This window comes from Gambusia affinis, linkage group LG20 (assembly GCF_019740435.1).
Source record: "Gambusia affinis linkage group LG20, SWU_Gaff_1.0, whole genome shotgun sequence".
Lineage (NCBI taxonomy): Eukaryota > Metazoa > Chordata > Actinopteri > Cyprinodontiformes > Poeciliidae > Gambusia > Gambusia affinis.
Genome location: NC_057887.1, coordinates 8959319 through 8978174, shown reverse-complemented (window position 1 = coordinate 8978174; position 18856 = coordinate 8959319). Strand labels below are relative to the sequence as shown.

The window sequence follows — 18856 nt, the reverse complement described above, 5'->3', positions numbered from 1 at the left end:
TGGTTTTTGTGCAGTGACCTCAGCTGCTAGCTGCTTCACCTCTCCTCACTGACCAACACTTCTTCACCCCAGTCCATCGTTGGAAACAGCTGCCACCATGAGCTCCTCTCCGCTGGTTTCTCGAGCGAACGTGGACATCCTGGACGAGTTGCAGCTGATCGCTGCTCAGAACTTGGAGAGGCTGGAGGTCAACAAGTACTATGAAGTGATCAGGGAGCTGGGGAAGGGTACCTATGGCAAGGTGGACCTGGTGATCCACAAGATCAGAGGTGAGGGTCTTGGTGTGTACACACATTTTACGCTGCTTTCTTTGACAAGGAATTCACAATCTTTCTTTTCTCAAAAGGTACAAAAATGGCGCTGAAGTTTCTGAAGAAGAAGACGACGAAGCTGAAATCATTCCTTCGGGAGTACAGCATCTCACTATACCTCTCCCCCTGCCCCTTCATCATCAACATGTACGGCATTGCCTTTGAGACAGACGAGTACTACGTCTTTGCCCAGGAGTATGCGTTGGCAGGAGACCTCTTCGACATCATTCCCCCACAGGTGCCGACTTGTAGCCGCCATTCTGATTGTTTCTTAATTCATGGCATTCACCAAAACGATCATTTAACCATGGAAAACAAGTAAAATAGTATAACAGCAGAGCAGTTTCCCTTCAAAAACAATCCGAGTTCAATCATTCTTAGCTGACACAATCGAGGGTCTTGTGGTGTTATAGTCTTTGTTTCTACATACACTGCTATCATTTTGACTCATCAGAAAAGACTCTACATGACGGATGGACTGACTCTGTACTTTCATATTTCAATCAGCATTAGTTTTCACTTCAACACTGACTATGTCATTCTCCATTATTTGTTGGTTTTGAAGCAATTGTCAGAGTCAACTGGATAAAAATGCAAACTGTTGCTGCAGTATGTGCTCTAAATCTCTTCCAATCAATAAATAAGAAGATTACTTTGTTTCTTAAAAGCGGTAAAGCCTTACAGGCATTTTGTCAACCCAAGAATGTTGACATTGAAACTTTTAATATTTCTCTTCCTGGATGGCATTGACTGAGAACTTGAAGGGATCCTAACTCTTTTGTCTGTCCTCCTTATTGTCTGTAATTTGGAAAGTCCTAACTGGACGGCACATGTTCTTCTTCCATCTGGTCTTTCAGGTTGGTCTACCTGAGTCAGTGGCAAAGCGTTGCGTGCATCAAGTGGCCATCGCTCTGGATTATCTACATTGTAAGAAGCTCGTCCACAGGGACATCAAGCCTGAAAACATTCTCATTTTCGACAGAGAGTGTCGTAAAGTCAAGCTTTCAGACTTTGGCATGACCCGTCGGGCTGGCTCGCCTGTAAAAAGAGTAAGTCACTGTTGAATTTTCTTGGTCATTATGGGCTCTTTTCCCTGACATGGTCCTGACCTGTTGGCTTTTCTCCCCAGGTGAGTGGCACCATTCCCTACACAGCCCCAGAGCTTTGCGATGCCTCCCGCCAGGAGGGTTTCTGTGTGGACTACAGCACCGATGTCTGGGCCTTTGGTGTGCTGCTCTTCTGCATGCTGACTGGCAACTTCCCTTGGGAGAAGGCGCTTCCCACTGATACTTTCTATCAAGAGTTTATCCACTGGCAGAGGAGGAGGACGAACACGGTGCCATCGCAGTGGAGGCGTTTCACCGAGCAGGCACTGCGAATGTTCCGCCGCCTGCTCTCGGTGGAGCAGGACCGCCGCTGCTCTGTTAAGGAGGTATTCGGGTATTTCAGCCACTCCTGGATGCTGGATGCAGAGCATGACAACAACGGCAATGCAGGGGGAAGTGGTAGCGCAGAGATGGTTGGTGGGAGCAACATGGGAGGAGGAGGAGGGAATGTGCGAGGAGATATGGAAGGCACCATCTCTACTTCTTCATCAGGGGAAGAAGATGAGGAGCTCCTGGTGGAGAGGATGAAGCAGCAGACTTTGTCGCCTCGTTCGCCGCTCTCGCCCCTCTCTCCAATGTCTCCCATGGTGGTGGAAAGGGGCAGCGGTGGTGGCGGGGCCAAGGGAACAATGATGGACCCTGGTGGAGGACATCATTTCGTGTCTGTCTCCACTAACAGCTCGGTGTCGTCCACTAACAGTTACGACCGAATGCCACGGGAAAACGGTTCCCCTGGCGGCCGCTTGCTAGTGGCTACACCCATTGAGATCTGCGTGTGAGCATGACAAACTCTGCGACTGACTCAACCCACATTTCCATACCTCTCGAACTGCAATAGTTGTGCATGCATCGACCAGACTAAAAGTACTAACGTGTATCCTGTTTTCTACATCTCGGGAAGAAAGTCAACACGTTGAAGACTTAGGAGATCTTAATTGAAGGCACATACAGAAAGATTTTTGATTGGATGTCATCAGGACAGGCTTTGTTTACAAACCAGGGACATTTTGAGATGCATTTCATGAGAATATAAAGAAAAAGTGAGAAGCTCCGTGACTAAAACCATCAGAAAAGAAAACCAAAATGTATTTTATAGAGCAATACTTGCAGCAAAAATAATTCAAGGGAAGACTTCACAAGCTGTGATGAAGCGACGAAGGACTTGTTTCTATGATGAGGACTAAAACAGAACTCGAAGAAACACCCTGGTTGACGGAGTGAGACGAGGTGTAACAAAAATGTGAAAGTGTGTTTGTGGTTTGTGTGTATGAATCTTAAAAAGGTGCATTTTGCTTTGAGATACAATTTATTTATTTAATCGTACAAGACTAAAATTGTTTTTTCTATTTTGTTTCTTTTTGTTGTTTTTTATAATGTAGTTTTCCTTTTTTTCCACTTTAGTGAATACTGTAAAGGGACTTCCGACTCCTCTTCCCTGTGCAACACTTGCGGTCGGCTAATAAGTCGGGGTGTAACGATTCATTCAGCTCATGAGACACCATGATACGTGACACTGAGTTCACCACAGAGATTTGACTCACAAATAGTGCGAAGGGTTCAAAAATCGCAAACTGTGTTTTGAAAAATGTCCATTTAAGGTGAGAGTTATTAATTTCAGATTTATTAGGGTTTATGCTTCCCTTAATTCACAGTAGCCAAATTTCACAAGTTAAATCTAAACTAATATTTTAGATTTCATCCAGTCTTTCGCAGATTTATAGCTAGAAATGATCAAATGTGCTTCCTTAAAATAATACTAAAAACATATTTAGTTTAATGCCTATAGGAAGTTTTGAGTCAGATGCTAGCTTCAGCATTGTTAGCGTCTGTTCTGTTTTTCCCTCACATTTGGTTTATTTCCCTATTGGGTATCAAAATTACAGACCGTCAAATGATTTAAGTCATGGTGTCAACTTCCAAATGCTAATTTATCAGACTGTTATCTTCCAGCCCAATTTGCAATCCTTGTGGTCAACTCAGTTAACTCAACACTACTATTTTTTTTCTTACTTTGGATAAAAAACTAGCAAAAAATTTCCATATGTAGCTTGAAGCACTTATTTTCATATCAGGGCCTCAAATCTGTTTCACCAGGTGATCCTGCCCCACATATTAGCTAGACAGGAAAGTGTGTGTGTGTGTGACAGAAACGTCAACACATTTCAGTTTCACGAGATTTCATACCACAAAATGCTGTTACACCCCAACTGATGAGCATACCGGTGTTAATGCTTGTACCAGAAAAATCTAACACTCTTCGCCTAACTTTAGGTGATAGAAAATGACTATGATGTCTCTGTCTATTTTTATATTTGCTCCTGAAGTTCTTTTATCTTTGAAGCTTCACAGGAAAATCTGTCTGCGACGCTTTTTGTTTTCATTGTGTTTTATTTTTTACCGAACATGTGTGTTTCCTTTGACACTGCTATCTAAATACTGTGTGTAGACTAAAAAGATACAACCTTAGCTCAATTTGGAAGAAAAAAAAAACAGAGAAGAAAATAACACCAACTTTATATCTGCATGACTAGCTCACACTTACAGTAAAAAAAATACACTTGTTAAAGAAAAAGGTTTTGAAGAAATATGTGATTATTTTTGCAGTAGCACACCTTGAATTGTATTCACGGCTGAATACCAGTGTTATGATCTCTTGAGAAATTCTGGTACTAAAAAAAAAGAAAACAGTAATTAGTTTTTACTCTGTGTGAAATATTTGTGTTATTGTGTGATCATCTCACCACTTTAAAGAACAGCTAAAAAAATAATAAGCATGAGGGCACTGGAGCGAGAGGCTGTAATTAGAAACTTCGGTTTTATCTGAAGAGCTTTCTTCTAAATGGCCTTTGATGAGATAGTGAAGCTTTTCACTTTTTGTATTTTTTATCCGATTTAGAATGATGGCAAAAAAAAAAAGCAAACCATTCCTTTTTTGGACTATGAGAAAAAAAATCAAGAAAAATTATATTTTCCAAGGCTTAAAATCATGTGTAGGAATGGCTATCGCTTTCCACACATTAACCTGCATGAACATGTATGTGCTAAAGAAGCTCTCTTGTGAAAACCTGCTCAGTGTTTCTCGAACCCCAAACCGTAGTAACCCGTAGATGTAGTGTAGCCGCTGCCGACGATATGTTTCTTTATCTTGTGAGTGTCAGTAGCCTCAGCATGGATACTCCCCGACTGAGGAACAGCTAGACCCAGCTAAAGCCCGTGCATTGTGCATTTTCATCATCAGTGAGTATGTATGCTAAGTACATCTTGTGACATCTCTGACCTCATCAGCAGCCTTCTGATTCAGAACAAAGGACCGTCCTGATGCAGACACTGTAGCCCTGCTGTTTTCTCCAGCTGGCTGTGAGCTACACACGAAATTCACATGACCGCGTGAAACCTGTACATGAGCTCATCGAGCAATTAAAACACCCGGTACATACTGTTAATGGTGTCTTTGAGTAGTTGGGGTTTACTTTGCAAAGTTTGAAAAGTCAGGGAATTCCTATTCCTATTCAGATACATGGGTGTTGTAATTCTTGTATCTGTGTCTCATAGTAGGTTTTCCCATAAGAGGCATTTTAACCTTTTATTTGTTGCTCAAGTAAAACGGTGTGGAAAACGAAGGCGCGCCACCTATCGCTTGCTTTACGGTAATGAGGTTTTAAAACGACCGTTAGAAAGCGACGAGCTGTATGCTAACACCGACTCATAACCTGAGCTAACAGGAGTTTTGCTATTAAGAGTCGGATGACAAAAAACGTCGAGTGTTCCGTTCAATAAGTAATTAAAAGCTTTAGTTATGCCAGATTTTTATCTAAAGTTCGACTCCAAGTTGTTTTAATTGTAAAATGTGAAGTTACCTTGGCAGCAGACATTTCTGTATCCTGATAATATTCCAGAAATTCTGACCTGGACTCTGGAGGTTGTTGCTAAGTTTGAAATGTGCTTGCAAAGATACACTTCGTGCCTGCATTTGGACCACGAGAGAAAGAATAAATTTTTCTGGACTGATCATTATAGACCTTAAGTATGATATTAACATAACAACCTCATAGTTTAGAATGGGCGTCTCCCTTTCTTTTGATGTTGGGTTCTGCTGATATGTTAGCTTTGTGGTTGTCATAATTTGCCCGTTGTTGTCAGCACAAAGTTTGCAAAATGTTTAGTACAGATAACTCTAGTGGTTCGGCAATAAACAGAGGGAAACAGGAAGTTATTTCAAAAGTTCTGCTAGAAAATAATTCCTAGTATTTTACCTATTTTTAAAATTATTAAACCCGCTTCTTGGAAGTTAACTTCTTTTTAAAATTGCTTCTAAAATTTAAAATTCTAGAATTTGGATTCTAAATTAAGCCTTTGCCCATTAACTAATGTGGCTATTGAGTATTCTCAGTTATTACTTTGGTTTGTATATTCATGAATGTGTTAAACTGAAGAAGACAATACTAGTAATTACGTATTCAGTTTGAGTATCCATTAATCATCCAAATCCCACCAGCAATACTGTGTATGTTAAATGTAGCGGGAAGTTTGATTTCGTATGTTTTTGTTAACTGGATGCACAAACTGGACTTTTTTTTGTTCAAATGTTGAATCACTGATGTCAAACTTTTCTCTTTGTTGATGTTTTATTTGAGAATGAACAGCTTTGTAATCTTGTTGGTTTGGTAAGAAATTTAGGAAATTACAGGTATCTGCCAATAGATGAGCAAAACCAGAGTACGTAATTGGGTGCTTATTTACGTTCACCCTCACTCGTTTTCTTTGCTTCAAGAAACTTTTGTGCTTGAGCTGAAAATGGCGATATATATTTTTATCAATTTTTTTGCGGTGGGCAAAAGTAGATTTCCGAGTTCGTGGAAGCTACTTGGCCCTTTACGTTTCCTAGTGTCTGAGTCAGTGATTGCTGCTTTGTCCTCTCATCCATAATGTGATATGTGTGTGTAATAAATTCCCATTGTCTGTTTGGTGACATATTTCCCATCATCATGATTTTAGCAGAGTTTAAATGAGTAGATGACCACAGCACTAGAACTCCTACCCACTTTTGTCTTTGCAAAACATCCGTCTTCCTGTAAGCTGAGATTTAGTCAATAAAATGAGAATATGTGTTGGAGTGAAATTGGTCTTTTCTTTCTTTTCTTAATCCCATGAGATTTGATGCTGAATTTTAAGGGGTTTGCTTTTGCAGTAGACCTTATTCCAACATTGCTCTCTCAATTTTTTATTTTTTTTAACCAAATGACTTATTTTAGATACAAGCTCACAACTGAAATCTGTGAAATCCCAGAGTACTGAATGGTTGAAACGTCTTTATCAGCCTGTCAAACAATTACACTTCACATTACCTAATTAAAATTAATATATGGCAGCAGCATCAGGAGGGCCATTTTCAGATATTGCTTTTTCTTTTTTTTATGGTATTACGACACATCACACAGAAAATCCAGAAGATTGAGCAAAATATTTATTCTGACAATTGCGAGACCTCTGATACTCCCGAGAGGTGAACGAGACATTACAAAAAAAATCTTGCCATTAAAAAAAAAAAAAAGAATCAGATGATGGCAACATTAAAACAAACAAACAAGTTGGCAGTCTTCTTTTAATGTTAAACTCAAAATCACCACAGCATTGAGGCAGACAGAGGAAAAGAAAAGGAGGTGGAATGTAACGTTTAGTGTGTACCGGGACAGGAAAGGCAGAAAACCTCCTCCTGCTCCATTACAAAAAAATAAAAATAGGTAGAAAAAAAACCACACCCAAAATCTTTACAATATCTGAGATTCAGCCCTGAGAGCAACATTTTAAAAATGCAAACTTTTTTTTTTTTTTAAACAACATATTCAGAAATGTATATTTGGTACAAATCACCAAAGCTTCCAGACAAACCTGCGGGAAGCTCACTGCTTTACTGCAATAAAAACACAAACTGGGAAAAATACTAAAAAGACAGAGATGGCACAAAACGATCAGCCAAAAAGTTTTTTTTGTTTTTTTTTAAAGGTGAGACTTGGATTCCTGTGAGATGCTTCATGTTGCTGGTGACCGAAAGCCGAGAGGAGAATCTGACAGTTACAACCAGGCAACTCCATGCTGCCCCCGGTGGTACGGAGAGGTGCCAGCACTAATCACACAGACTTCCTAAAAATAAAGTCATTACAAAACAACCAAACAAACAAACAAACAAAAAAAAAAACTGGAAAAAGTGCAAGCCAGGTGCCTTTACTCAGGAACTAATTTGTCACTGCACCCCGGATAAACTTTTGTCTCCCTCCGTAGATCAGATAAGGCTTTTTAAGAAGAGTTCAGGTGCAAATATTGTGTTTTAGGAGATAAAACACAGAGACGGCCTTTCGCGAGAAACCTTTCAGTGACTGACGGCGGAGCTGGAGTGAAGCTGAAACAAAAAGGACGACACACACCACACTGGATTCTCGCTCCACTATTATGGGACTCGCAGGAAGTCCAACTAATTTAAAAGGCAGCGTCGGCAAAAATCACATGGGCACATTTTTTTGTTGTTGTTGTTTTTTTCTTCTTTTTTCTCCCCCCCTAACGATTCCAACTCAACGTGGGGAGGCCAAAGTGCTTTGGAGTTGCACAAAAAAAATTAAAATAAAAACGAACAAACTAAATCATCAGAAACAGTTTGATGAAGAGAAGGTGGCAAAAGAGCAATCAGAGAGCCACGAGAAAAGAGCTGAACAGTGCTGAGGGGCCCAGACTGGAGTGCTTCCTGTTAGCATACATTCAAACACACACACACACACACACATAATGATAGACTGTGTTGATAAAATCATCTGAGGTTACAACCGGTGCTGCATCATTTAAAGCAAAGCCCGTAAAACTATTACTGATGGTCCAATGTCCTGCTGTAGGCATGGGCAGATTCTTATCTAGCGTCAAAAGTCCCTGCCCCTCCCCCATCTGTTGCTACAAGAGCACTTGACTAAATAACCAATCAAATAGAGATTTTGTCAGAATATTAGCCATAATGATTGAAAATATACAGCAAACAGATGTCATAATGCTGCATGTTTCTAGAAAGTTTGAGGAATCCTCAAAGCAGAGGAAGTTTAGCAGCTAGCGTTAGCAGTTTGAAAATTGGACACTTTATCCTACTAGTTGAAATTTTAAAACCTACAACCTCACAGGAGTCACCAGCTGTTTCTAACACATAGCTGCGCTCAAATTACCTCAGCGGATGTTTGCAGGCGTTTATCGCCCGCTAGCGTAGTGTCATACAACATGGAGTCGTCTTGCTAGCTGTTAGCCTTCTGTTGCTCTGAGGATTTCTTTATGTAAAAACACTGTAATGCAAGAAAGGGAATTATTACTGCAAACCGGAAGTGTTTGCAGTAATAATTTAAATGCAGCATGTTAGCTTAAAACATAAGATTCTAGCAAGCAGTTAAGTGGCTATTCTGAGTTTGCTCCATTTTATGCATTTAAATTAAGATACCAGTCAATTTGTGATATCTTGCAACCAGTAGGAACAATTGTTGCTTTTCTGCATTAAATTAGACCATTTGATTCTATTTGTAGTTAATGTAAATACCAGGAAACAGTGATATTGTGGTTGTAATGCCCATGCCTACTCAGATAGTTTGTTGTGTGAGCGCAGCAGCTTAACTCAGTCGCATTTATTTTTGTCCCATATTGGAATAAAACTAATCAGAAACTCCTTGACTTGTCGAAGAATATTCAAAGCGCTAAACTGATGGCTTCCAAAAGGAAAGTAAAAATAAACACACACGCCCTCTCGCCGTCACACAAACATATTACAATTAAGCCTCTTTGACAAACAGCTGAAGAAGCCCGTAAGAAGAGTTCAGGAATAAATAAACCAAATATAATCAAATACTTAGAAAATCTTTTAAAAAAATTAAATATCTTTGATTATTATTCATATCAATCTGAGCAACAAAAAAGCAAAAGAAACAGAACAATCCCATATAAATAACCAGACAAAACGACAAATTCAGCATGTTACTCTGTAATTTCCTGCAGTCCACAGGTAGTTTGGGGGCTATAACAGTCACTCTGAAGAGCAGAGGGAGTCAGTAAGGTTTGTGGGTGCTAGCTGTCAGTTGATGAGGGGCGGGGCGGTGAGCCTGGTCCGCTGTTGTCATGGTTACCGGCGGATTCCCACAGGATTCTGTAAAAATAAAGGAGTGATGGTGAAGATGCATTTCTGCGCGTTTTAAAACTGAGCCTCCGAGGGGCCAACTGGGAGGAGAACGGTGTTACTGCTGCTATCAGCTGAACACACACACGCACACACACACGCACAGTGGTGATAAGCAGCCAACTAATGTGGGGTGGATTACTTTAGAAAACACATTTTTTTAAAGACAAAAAATCTCTTTGGTTGGGTTCCAGGGCAGTCTTTCATCCAGCGGCCGTCGTGTTTTTCAGTAAAAAAACCCCCAAATGCTTAAAGTTGACAGGAAATTTGAAAATATCTCTTGATAATTACGCGTTATTAAAAAAGACTGGAAGAGAAATACCTGACCACCCAACTGGAAAGTCTTAAAAAGTGCCAGCATTTTAAAAAGAGACTTAAAAAATAAGCAATGCTAAAACTGGTGGGGTTCAAGTAAAGCCTGGTGGCCCGCCAGGCTTACAATACACTGAAAGACTATCTTCAACAGTCTGAGAGAGGCTTAAAAAAACACTTTTGACATCTTTGACCTTTCACCTAGTTTTGGTCACAAACTAAACTGAATGTGACTGGGACTTTTATGCCGTAGACCAACAAAAACAAGTGCATAATTGTGAATTTGAAGAAAAAGCATGCATGGCTTTAATTAGTTTTATTATCCATCCATCCATCCATTTTCTTTACACCCTTCATCCCTAATGGGGTCAGGAGGGTTGCTGGTTCCTATCTCCAGCTGCGTTCCGGGCGAGAGGCGGGGTACATCCTGGACAGGTCGCCAGTCCGTTGCAGGGCAACACAGAGACATACAAGACACACAACCATTCACACACACACTCACACCTAGGGAGAATTTAGAGAGACCAATTAACCTGACAGTCATGTTTTTGGACTGTGGGAGGAAGCCGGAGAACCCGGAGAGAACCCACCATGAACAGGGAGAACATGCAAACTCCATGCAGAAAGATCCCCGGACCAGGAATCGAACCCAGGACCTTCTTGCTGCAAGGCAACAGCTCTACCAACTGCGCAACTGTGCAGCCCAGTTTTATTATCATTTTTATTATTATTTCTCACCAATGTGTGAACATGGTTTGATCGGAATTGTGTTCCTTGTATTTAACTTCTATTTGGCACAAACAGACAGAAGCTTTTGTCTGTCTGATGCTGTAAATCATGGCAGCTGCTGCTAATGCTTCTGAAACATCAGATCTCAACACCGTCTACCTTAGAATTGATCCCTTTTACTTTCACTAATAAAGTATGCAAATAGTTTGTGGGTTCACAAAGCGGCCGCCTTTTTACAAATATGATCTGTTTTATTTTAGTGTAGAAAGTGAGTATCTTACAAAAATAACTGAAAAAAAAAGCAAAACAAAACCACAAGGAGGCAGTATTTGCAGCAGGTTTACTGCCAAATGCCAAACTTTGTTCGAAAAAGAAGAAAAAAAAAAAAAAGATCAAGTGAAAAGACCTCAAGATAAATTAATTATATTAGTTAGAGTGCACCGCAGGCTGAACATACAGGAGCAAATGTGTGTTTTTAGAACACGAATGGAAACTGTGTTCATAGTAAAACAGATATATTAGTGTATTGTCCATGCATCTATGATGATGTATCCAGACAGGAGCGCTCCCTGAACTCTGCTGTAACCGTACTGGGCCCCGTGTCTGCTGCTGCTACGGAAAAATAACACAAGGGGGGGGAAATGAAGCATGCAGAGAAAACCGAGGCGCTCAGCGAGAGGCGAGATCATTTTCTAAAATGTTCATCCTAGTTAGCAGAAACAAACCAAATAATTTCCAAATAAAAATATTCTTTCAGGACCCTTGAAATGTCCTTTTTGTGTTCATGTAGGCAATCCCAATTTGGAAATAACGCCTCGTCTTATTCGGCCAACTAAACCTTTCATCCACAATCTTCTTCATTTTGAATCGTTTTTTGAAGACTCCACTTAAGACATTCTTATATGTTTGACTATCAGTGGACACCTTGTGACATTATATCCGACATTATAATTTGCTGTGGTTTAGGGAAATAACGATGGCGTTTCAGGCAACGACACTCACCTACGCCATGAGGTTTCATGTGATCCGTCACCTGTCGTCCCATCGGCTCCCCGGAGGCGCTTTCAACGTTTTGTTCTGGTGAAAAAACGTCAACGTTAAAACACCGAGCTTCACCTCTAGCGTTCGATTTTATTTACTCGTTTTTTTTTTTTCTTCTCATGCTTGTAAGCTTGTGGTTTCTTGGAAGCTCACCTTGTGCTTCTTACACTTCATGGAGAAATTGTCTTCGACGAGCACACAGTCTGCGGGAACAAGAGGAGAAGGTTTTTACAGAGACGTCCTGCTGATTCTTCTGAACGGTTCAACCACCCACACGTGAAGCTTCGGGCTTCGGCGGAAGCTGTTGCAGCCAACAGCGCCTCACAAAGCTGCTACTTCCACACACACACGCACACACACGCACACACGCACACAGCTACAATTTCTGGTATGCGTGTGTCCAGATTTTCTCCAACTGGGTAGCAACTCGGAAAGAGAAACACACACACACACACACACGCAGTACTTTGCAAAATGGATTAATAGTAACTAAGCCTGTGGCAATAAGCAATTAGTAGCATGATCAATTAAAGTGAGCTCAATTTCCTTCCTGATGATTACATTTTTTTTTAAAAATTTTGTTTAAAGAGACTTGATACATTTTTATTCATGGTTTCAGTTCTGTGTTTGTTTCCTTTTTAATCCACTGCTTTTGGATGTTTTGTTTTACTTTGCATATTTAAAACGTCTTCCAGTTCCAGTGTTGAGTGTTCTGTACAAAATTAAAGTTTAGTAGTCTTTAAGGGGGCAAACTTGCATGTTATGCAACTATCATCACTATTATTATTATATTAGTTAAAAATGGTCTCAAAATGACAATTTTATCAATATCGCGACAATTTTTGGGACAATTTATCGTCCAGCAAAATTTATCTACTATGACCACAAACTTCACTGTACGCATTTATTTCCTGTGATAGAACAACACAAAATAACTGAAATTAAAAGGATACGATGCAGGGTTAAATATAGAAACAGGGAAAAAAAAATCTCAATCTGAAAAGCTTTACATGAGGCTGTAAATGCCAAACATTTTGCCTCAAATTTTGCAAAAAAGAACAAACTTGCTGTCCTCCGTCTTCAAACTTACGCACCATTTTGTGCAAGTCTATCACACAAGACGCGAGTGAGGTCTGTGGTTTTAATGCGTCTAAAGGTGAGAATATTTTTGCTAGGTGCTACGCAGTGTAACTGCAACAAAAACAAAAAATAAAAAAATGCAAACGACGAGCCCTCACCTGACTCCAGAGCACATCTGTAGTGGTATTTGTTAGGACAGCCTTTGAAGAAACAGCCCAGAGTTGCTCCTGGATTGTGGCATGCCGAGCACATCTGGAAAGACACAGGTCCAAAGACGAGCAGGTGAGGTAGACAGGCTGGAGATCAAGAAAGCAGGACACAACTTTTCTTGTTCTGATGTTCTGAAGCCTCTGATTCGTCACTTTCGTGAGGTTTACGATCCCCAACACTACAAATCTGACTAAATCTACTATAGACTCACCAGCATCTTTACTTTGATGATTACTCTTGGAGTAAGTTCATCACGTATTTGGTGGTAAAAGCTAACAAGCTGCGCAAAGCTAAAAACATTACACTACGTTCACACAGCAGGCAAATCTCTGACTTGTTTTTTTAACCGCGTAAACTGTTCACAAAGATGTCGGGTTTAATAATTAGCATGAATGAAAATGGAAAAATAAATCTGATTTCAGTTTTTTTTTTTTTTTTTGTTTTTTGTTTTCCTACTTAATCTGGATTAAGCATCAAGACCTGCTGTGTGAGTGCAGCCTAAGTGATGACAACCTCAAAGCATCCGGAAATATTTCTTAGAGGTTTGGTTGCTCTGTTGGGGCAACAAAAGAAAAAAAAGAAACTGCAGATATGTGGAATATAATAGTTGAACATTCTGACTGCACCACAAAAAAAACATACGATTACTGTTTTTTAATTTCAGTTATGGCACATTTTTTTTCATATCAAGCAGAAAACATAAAACAAAACTATTTTAAGTAACTAAATCCACAAAGAGTTTGGTTGTTCCCAGATAGCTAGGTCTGAAACCTGGAGCAAAATGTCCTGGTTGTAACAGAGGGAAGGCATGAATGAATCAGGGCAGAAAACAAAGCAATCTTGGCTTGAAAGCAGGAAGTGTACAAACAAAAACAACAGAGGAGAAAACAGGCAGAAACAGGAGTAAAGGTTTGTGTGCAAACTGAAAGAGATCGGCTGAAAAGAGTGGGATTAACGTCAAGAGAGCCAAACTAGAAGCACAATGTCGGCCAAAGAGAAGCATTCACAGACTGAAGGGAGGAGGGATTGCTGATGATGAAGCCATTTCTTAGGACCATAATTAATCTCTTTGAACATCAGAGAGTTCAAACTTTTCTTCAGCAAAAATAGAATCTGACAGAACTGTTTTTACATCAGTGAAGAGCTGAAGCAAACTTTGATACGTTTCAATTCATTAAACCCTAATTTCTCCTCTACTAGCCCATTATCTACACCCTGTACAGGTCAAATTCAAAGGAGCTCTGTTTCCAACCCTCAGCGAGCCAAGTGTTACAAAGACCAGCAGGGACAACTGAATTGTTGTTTTTGCCAGCACAAATGATCTCCAGTGGGTTTTTTAAACTCGAAAGACCTGAATTATTCATGTTTCCTGTGGCTTACAACACATCAGAGGTATCAACCACAACTATGCCTACTGTATTGCCATTCCATTCAAAAGAGCAGCTTTACCGTCTCCTGGGCCACCTTGACGGCCTCCTCCAGCCCGTAAACTTTGCCCCTGACAAGGAACACGCCTGTAGACCAGATGCCGCAGTCCTCATGGAGCCAATATTCGCATGGCTCCACGGGGAGAACGGGCGGGCTGTACCAGTCCTCCGCATCCGCAAGACCGCCATCCGATCTTGCCTGCTTGGCTGCAGGGCTGCTGATCCTACCGCTGGACCGCTTGCAGCTCCCCAGAAGGCCCTTCTGCTTTAGCGGAGCTGCCCAGCGTCTGGCTCTCGTAGTGCTGGAAGAAGAGTCGGAGTAGCTGGAGTCCTCCTCATCTTCTTTGAGACCCGACACGTTGGCTGGTGCTTTGGTGTTCGGCCGGTACCCCTCGGGGTAATAGGGTCCATGGAGATCCCCCAAGTCGATGGAGTTGGCCGAGCGGCCGCACAAGCAGCAGACGAGAGCACGCTGATGTTGGCCATGCATGGACAGTCGTCCCAGATACAGACAGGACGTGGTGGGTACAACGGCTGAGACAAAGCGACTGGAGTGAGCTTGCTGCTGCTGTTTGGGTTCCGTCTTCACCTCCTCGGGGTAGTTCACTATTGTGCACAGAGAAGGGGATGACTGCTGTCGCTTGACACGAACAAATGGAGAGAAACTGTCCAGCCTGACATCCTTCTTTTCTTCCTTGTAGGTGATGTACTTGAGCTTGATCTCAGGCTCCTTCGGGGAGAACATGGAGGAAGGTTGGCTGCACCTGGGTTTCTTTCGCCTCCGTTTCGGGGGTGCCTTTGTCTTTTTGGTGGGCGAAGATGGTTTGCTTTTAGGGTCAACCTGGTTGTTCTTTGGAGATTTTGGTGGCGGACGAATGGGCAACACCTTTGATGCAGTAACTTCCATTGAGGGTTTGGGGACAGTGACCAACTCTGGCTTCTTTTTCAAGTTCTTATTTTTGGGGAACTGGGCACTTGACTGAGAAGGGGGTTTCGTCTTGGACTTCACAGGCCTACTCCGAGAAGGCCGTGCTGGTTTTCTGCTTGGTCTCGCAAATCGAGGTCTTTTAGCAGGTGTGCCTGATGTTTCGGTCTTGTTGAGGGGTTCAGAAACAGAGGTAGAGTCATTGTAACTTTGAGCGTCGATGCTACTGGGTTTACTTTTTTTCACATTCACAGCTTTTCTTTTGACGGTCCTCAGCAAGAATGCAGTCTTTGCCTTGCCTTTCACTTTCCTCTTGGATCTGGGCAAGGCAGAAGTGTGTGTTACTGGCTGAGAGGCACTAGGTTTCTTATTGGCGAGTATGCTGCTGGACACTTTATACCGACTTGAATTAATATTCATGACTATTGCTTCCAGTCGAGTCCCTCTACCAGAACGCATGGGCAGTTTCCTTTCTTTTATTGTCCTCTCCAGCATATTTGCACTCCCATTAATGTGACGAATGGCACAACTGGTTTTGTTCTCCGGATTCAGACAGGAATCATCAGCCAAGTCAATCAAAGGTTCCAAAACAACCTTCCGTCTATGGGATTTACTCCCATCACGTGACTCTAACCTTGTTGGGCCATCGTTGACTGCAGAGCTTGCCTGAGTGGTTCTCTCTGAACACACGGTATCATACACAGCATCATCGGCAGCCTCTAAAGAAAAGTCATTTGCGCTGGGTGAGCTGGAGGCCTGAGGAAGGAGGAACACATCCTCCACATCGTCTACTGAGGCAGAAGGTGGGGAGACTGGATCCTCCAAAGGGCTCTTGTATTCCCTTCTCACGCAACGCACATTTGTGGAACCACCGGTTTTGGAGACCTCTTGGTCCTGTTTCTTAGCCCCAATGAAAAGCACATCGGATGTCCCTCTGTCCTCATCCTCATCCCAGAGAATTTCTGACCAACCGTCATACCGACCGTTCTCTACACAATTTCTACTTTCAGAAAGAATGCTGTGTTTCTCTTCTGGCAGTAGCTTTTTATTATATCCATCGCTGGAAATGACTTCTCCATTGAACTTTGGAGGCTCTTTCACATTGAATTCTCTAGCACTATCCTGTGGTCCTACTTGAGGTTGAGAAAGTGAGGGGAACAGTTCTGCATGTGTGACAAGGTTAACAGGCTCCTTGTCCTGCTCTAGGAATTGCTGGTTCAGTGCATAGCTGGTCTCCTCAAACCCGATGTCAGTGTTGCATTGAGGGTGGAAGGAAGACTTGCTAATGGGCGACACACTGTACAGAGGAGAGCTGTGAGTGGAGAAGACATGAGACCTGCTCACGTAGGACAGGGTGACTGTAGTGTGGGATAAGGCATTATCTGGCTGAATTTGATCCTCTGGTCGAACTGTGACATCTGAGGAGCCAGTCTCTGACAATTGTAACCCGGGGATGGCAGATCCAGAGTTCGGGCCCCAGCCAGAGCCCTTGGCCCTCCGCAAGGCATCCAGAGATGGTGATGTGAGGAGGTGTTCATCGTCTTTCCTGGTCAAGTCAATTACACTGGAGCGAGCGGGGGAAGAGGCACCTTGATGCTGTAGATCATCCAAGGTCCCAGGTGGCTGCTCCATAACAACTGTAATAGATGGAAAAAAGTTCATTATATTTATTTACATGAAGCATACAATTGTATCTGCATGGATGTCATAGTAATGTAAGATTTTCATTAATTCTATTTATTTTTAACCACACTAGAGGGATTATATGACACAACCGACAGCTAGTTCATTTTCCAAAACAGATAAAACCTTCTCAAATCACTGTCATTCAGATTTTCAGATGATGAATAAAATGTAAACTGGTGCCTGGAATCCAACTGAAATAGTAGTTTAACTATAGCTGATATTTTAGATTAATATATAAAACGGGAAAACTGTTATCATTATGGGGAAAGATTACGACGAAAATGGAAAAACCCCTGAATTAATGACGATGAAACTCTTGAGTACATTTAAATTTCTGACCGCAACTGGGACAAATACCTCTGACCTGCACAGAAAATCTCAAATAAAAACAAAGTTATCTATTTTAAGTCATCGTTTTGTTAGCGTGCAACTAGATAGTTATCTTCACAACTATTTCAGGACAAAGGAAACGGTTAAACCGCGACTCTTTAAGTCACACCGCTGTCATAAGCTAGGTAACTGACGTGTACTTGGCTTTAATTCCTGTAGTAAAAAACACACAAAAAAGGAATGACCGACAGTTTACCTTCTAGCTTCATATTAGATTAAGTTAACATGTCAACGATTTTAAGAAGTTATTTTATGAGAAAAACTGGTCTAAAGGCAAACAGCGAACTTTTCCCCATCGACACTGACAGGTCAGGATGGCTAGTTAGCTTAGCAAGAACTAGCGAGCTAGCCTGGCCCGGTGTAGTTGCGGTAATCTTCCCTCATGTCAATTCCCATGGAATATTTAATAGCTTCTACGAAATGCTGTAAAAAACCGTAATCTTAAACTTTAATACTTGCAATATACCCGTATACTTAACGTCTACCCTCTGTCGTCATTTCGGCTATGTTTATTACCCCTATAATATAAATATTTCAATAAAATGTTAACTTGCACTTGAAAATATTGCTTCTTCCTCAAAGCTTCTATGACAACCGCTAACTTCTTAACGAGGAAAAAACGTCCACCGCAAATGTAAAATCAAATCTTTTAGCACAAGTAGGACCCCTTACAATGTTTAATTAATTCCGAATAAAAGAATACGTGCTTTTTATGCCACGTTTATTAAACGTTTCTTCATACGTGTCCGAGAACAAGCGACATCACACATTTTATGAAACTACCAAATACTTGTAATGGAGTTTGGCATTCCGTTTACTTTGAACGGTCCGCATCGGGGCAAGGCCCGGCTGGGTGAAACAAAGACAGGACGGAGGGTACGGGCTCTACTGCGCTTCTGATCACAACTTACCCGGACGGGAAAAATCTCTGCGTTTTCAAACATTCAGTTAGGATTTCATCCCACCCTGCGTCTCCATCAACAGCGCCTCCCTTTCATATGAATTCTAGCGGAGCTGGGAAAGAAAAAAAGCCCTTAATTAAATAAATATCCACTCACTTTCCAGGAACACACTACTCTGATAGCAGCGCTGTCATGTTGGAACCTAATCTCTGACTTCCGGATATGGCCTTCAAAATAAATCACTAAGTTTCTACAACCGATCACATCAACTCGCAATTAATCGTTAAGTTCTAATGCGCTGTTTATTTAATCGTCCAGGTGTTAACTGGAGTCTGTCTACGTATTAGAAAGACGTTAAAAGTCATGTATAACTGTTAGCCGATAAAGATTAAGCGTTTTCCATGTTTTTCGATTCGGAAAAAAAATCCTACCTTTGCATCCAGTTAAGTGTCGGCCTGACCAAAAATAAAGCAGCAAGTGAAACGGCTAACACTCACCTGTGGAACCGAGATGCGTCGTGATTCCTTTCATTCCACTTACTGTCAC

General features: G+C 41.4%; 2 protein-coding genes across 5 annotated transcripts in view; one reads left to right on the top strand and one right to left on the bottom strand.

Moving 5' to 3' along the window:
- Positions 1-9297, top strand: part of bsk146 (brain specific kinase 146) — a 21648-nt gene extending 12351 nt beyond the window's left edge. For both annotated transcript variants that reach the window (XM_044102516.1, XM_044102515.1), the window contains 4 exons: positions 15-269; positions 347-549; positions 1169-1360; positions 1441-9297. In XM_044102516.1, coding sequence (XP_043958451.1) covers positions 98-269; positions 347-549; positions 1169-1360; positions 1441-2196 — 1323 coding nt within the window. In that variant the 5' untranslated portion in view covers positions 15-97 and the 3' untranslated portion in view covers positions 2197-9297. The remainder of the gene's footprint in view (positions 1-14; positions 270-346; positions 550-1168; positions 1361-1440) is intronic.
- si:dkey-94l16.4 (transcription factor 20) lies at positions 6864-18856 on the bottom strand. 3 transcript variants are annotated; one of them, XM_044102511.1, is made up of 6 exons: positions 18808-18856; positions 14430-16969; positions 12929-13022; positions 11844-11893; positions 11652-11726; positions 6864-9578 (listed from the first exon to the last, which is right to left on the bottom strand). In XM_044102511.1, the coding sequence occupies exons 1-5, from the start codon at positions 18839-18841 to the stop codon at positions 11679-11681; spliced, it is 2766 nt and encodes a 921-aa protein (XP_043958446.1). In that variant the 5' UTR covers positions 18842-18856; the 3' UTR covers positions 6864-9578; positions 11652-11678. The 3 variants fall into 3 exon arrangements, with proteins under 3 accessions (XP_043958446.1, XP_043958448.1, XP_043958449.1); XM_044102513.1 differs by lacking the exon at positions 18808-18856 and adding an exon at positions 18467-18629; XM_044102514.1 differs by lacking the exon at positions 18808-18856 and adding an exon at positions 18320-18460.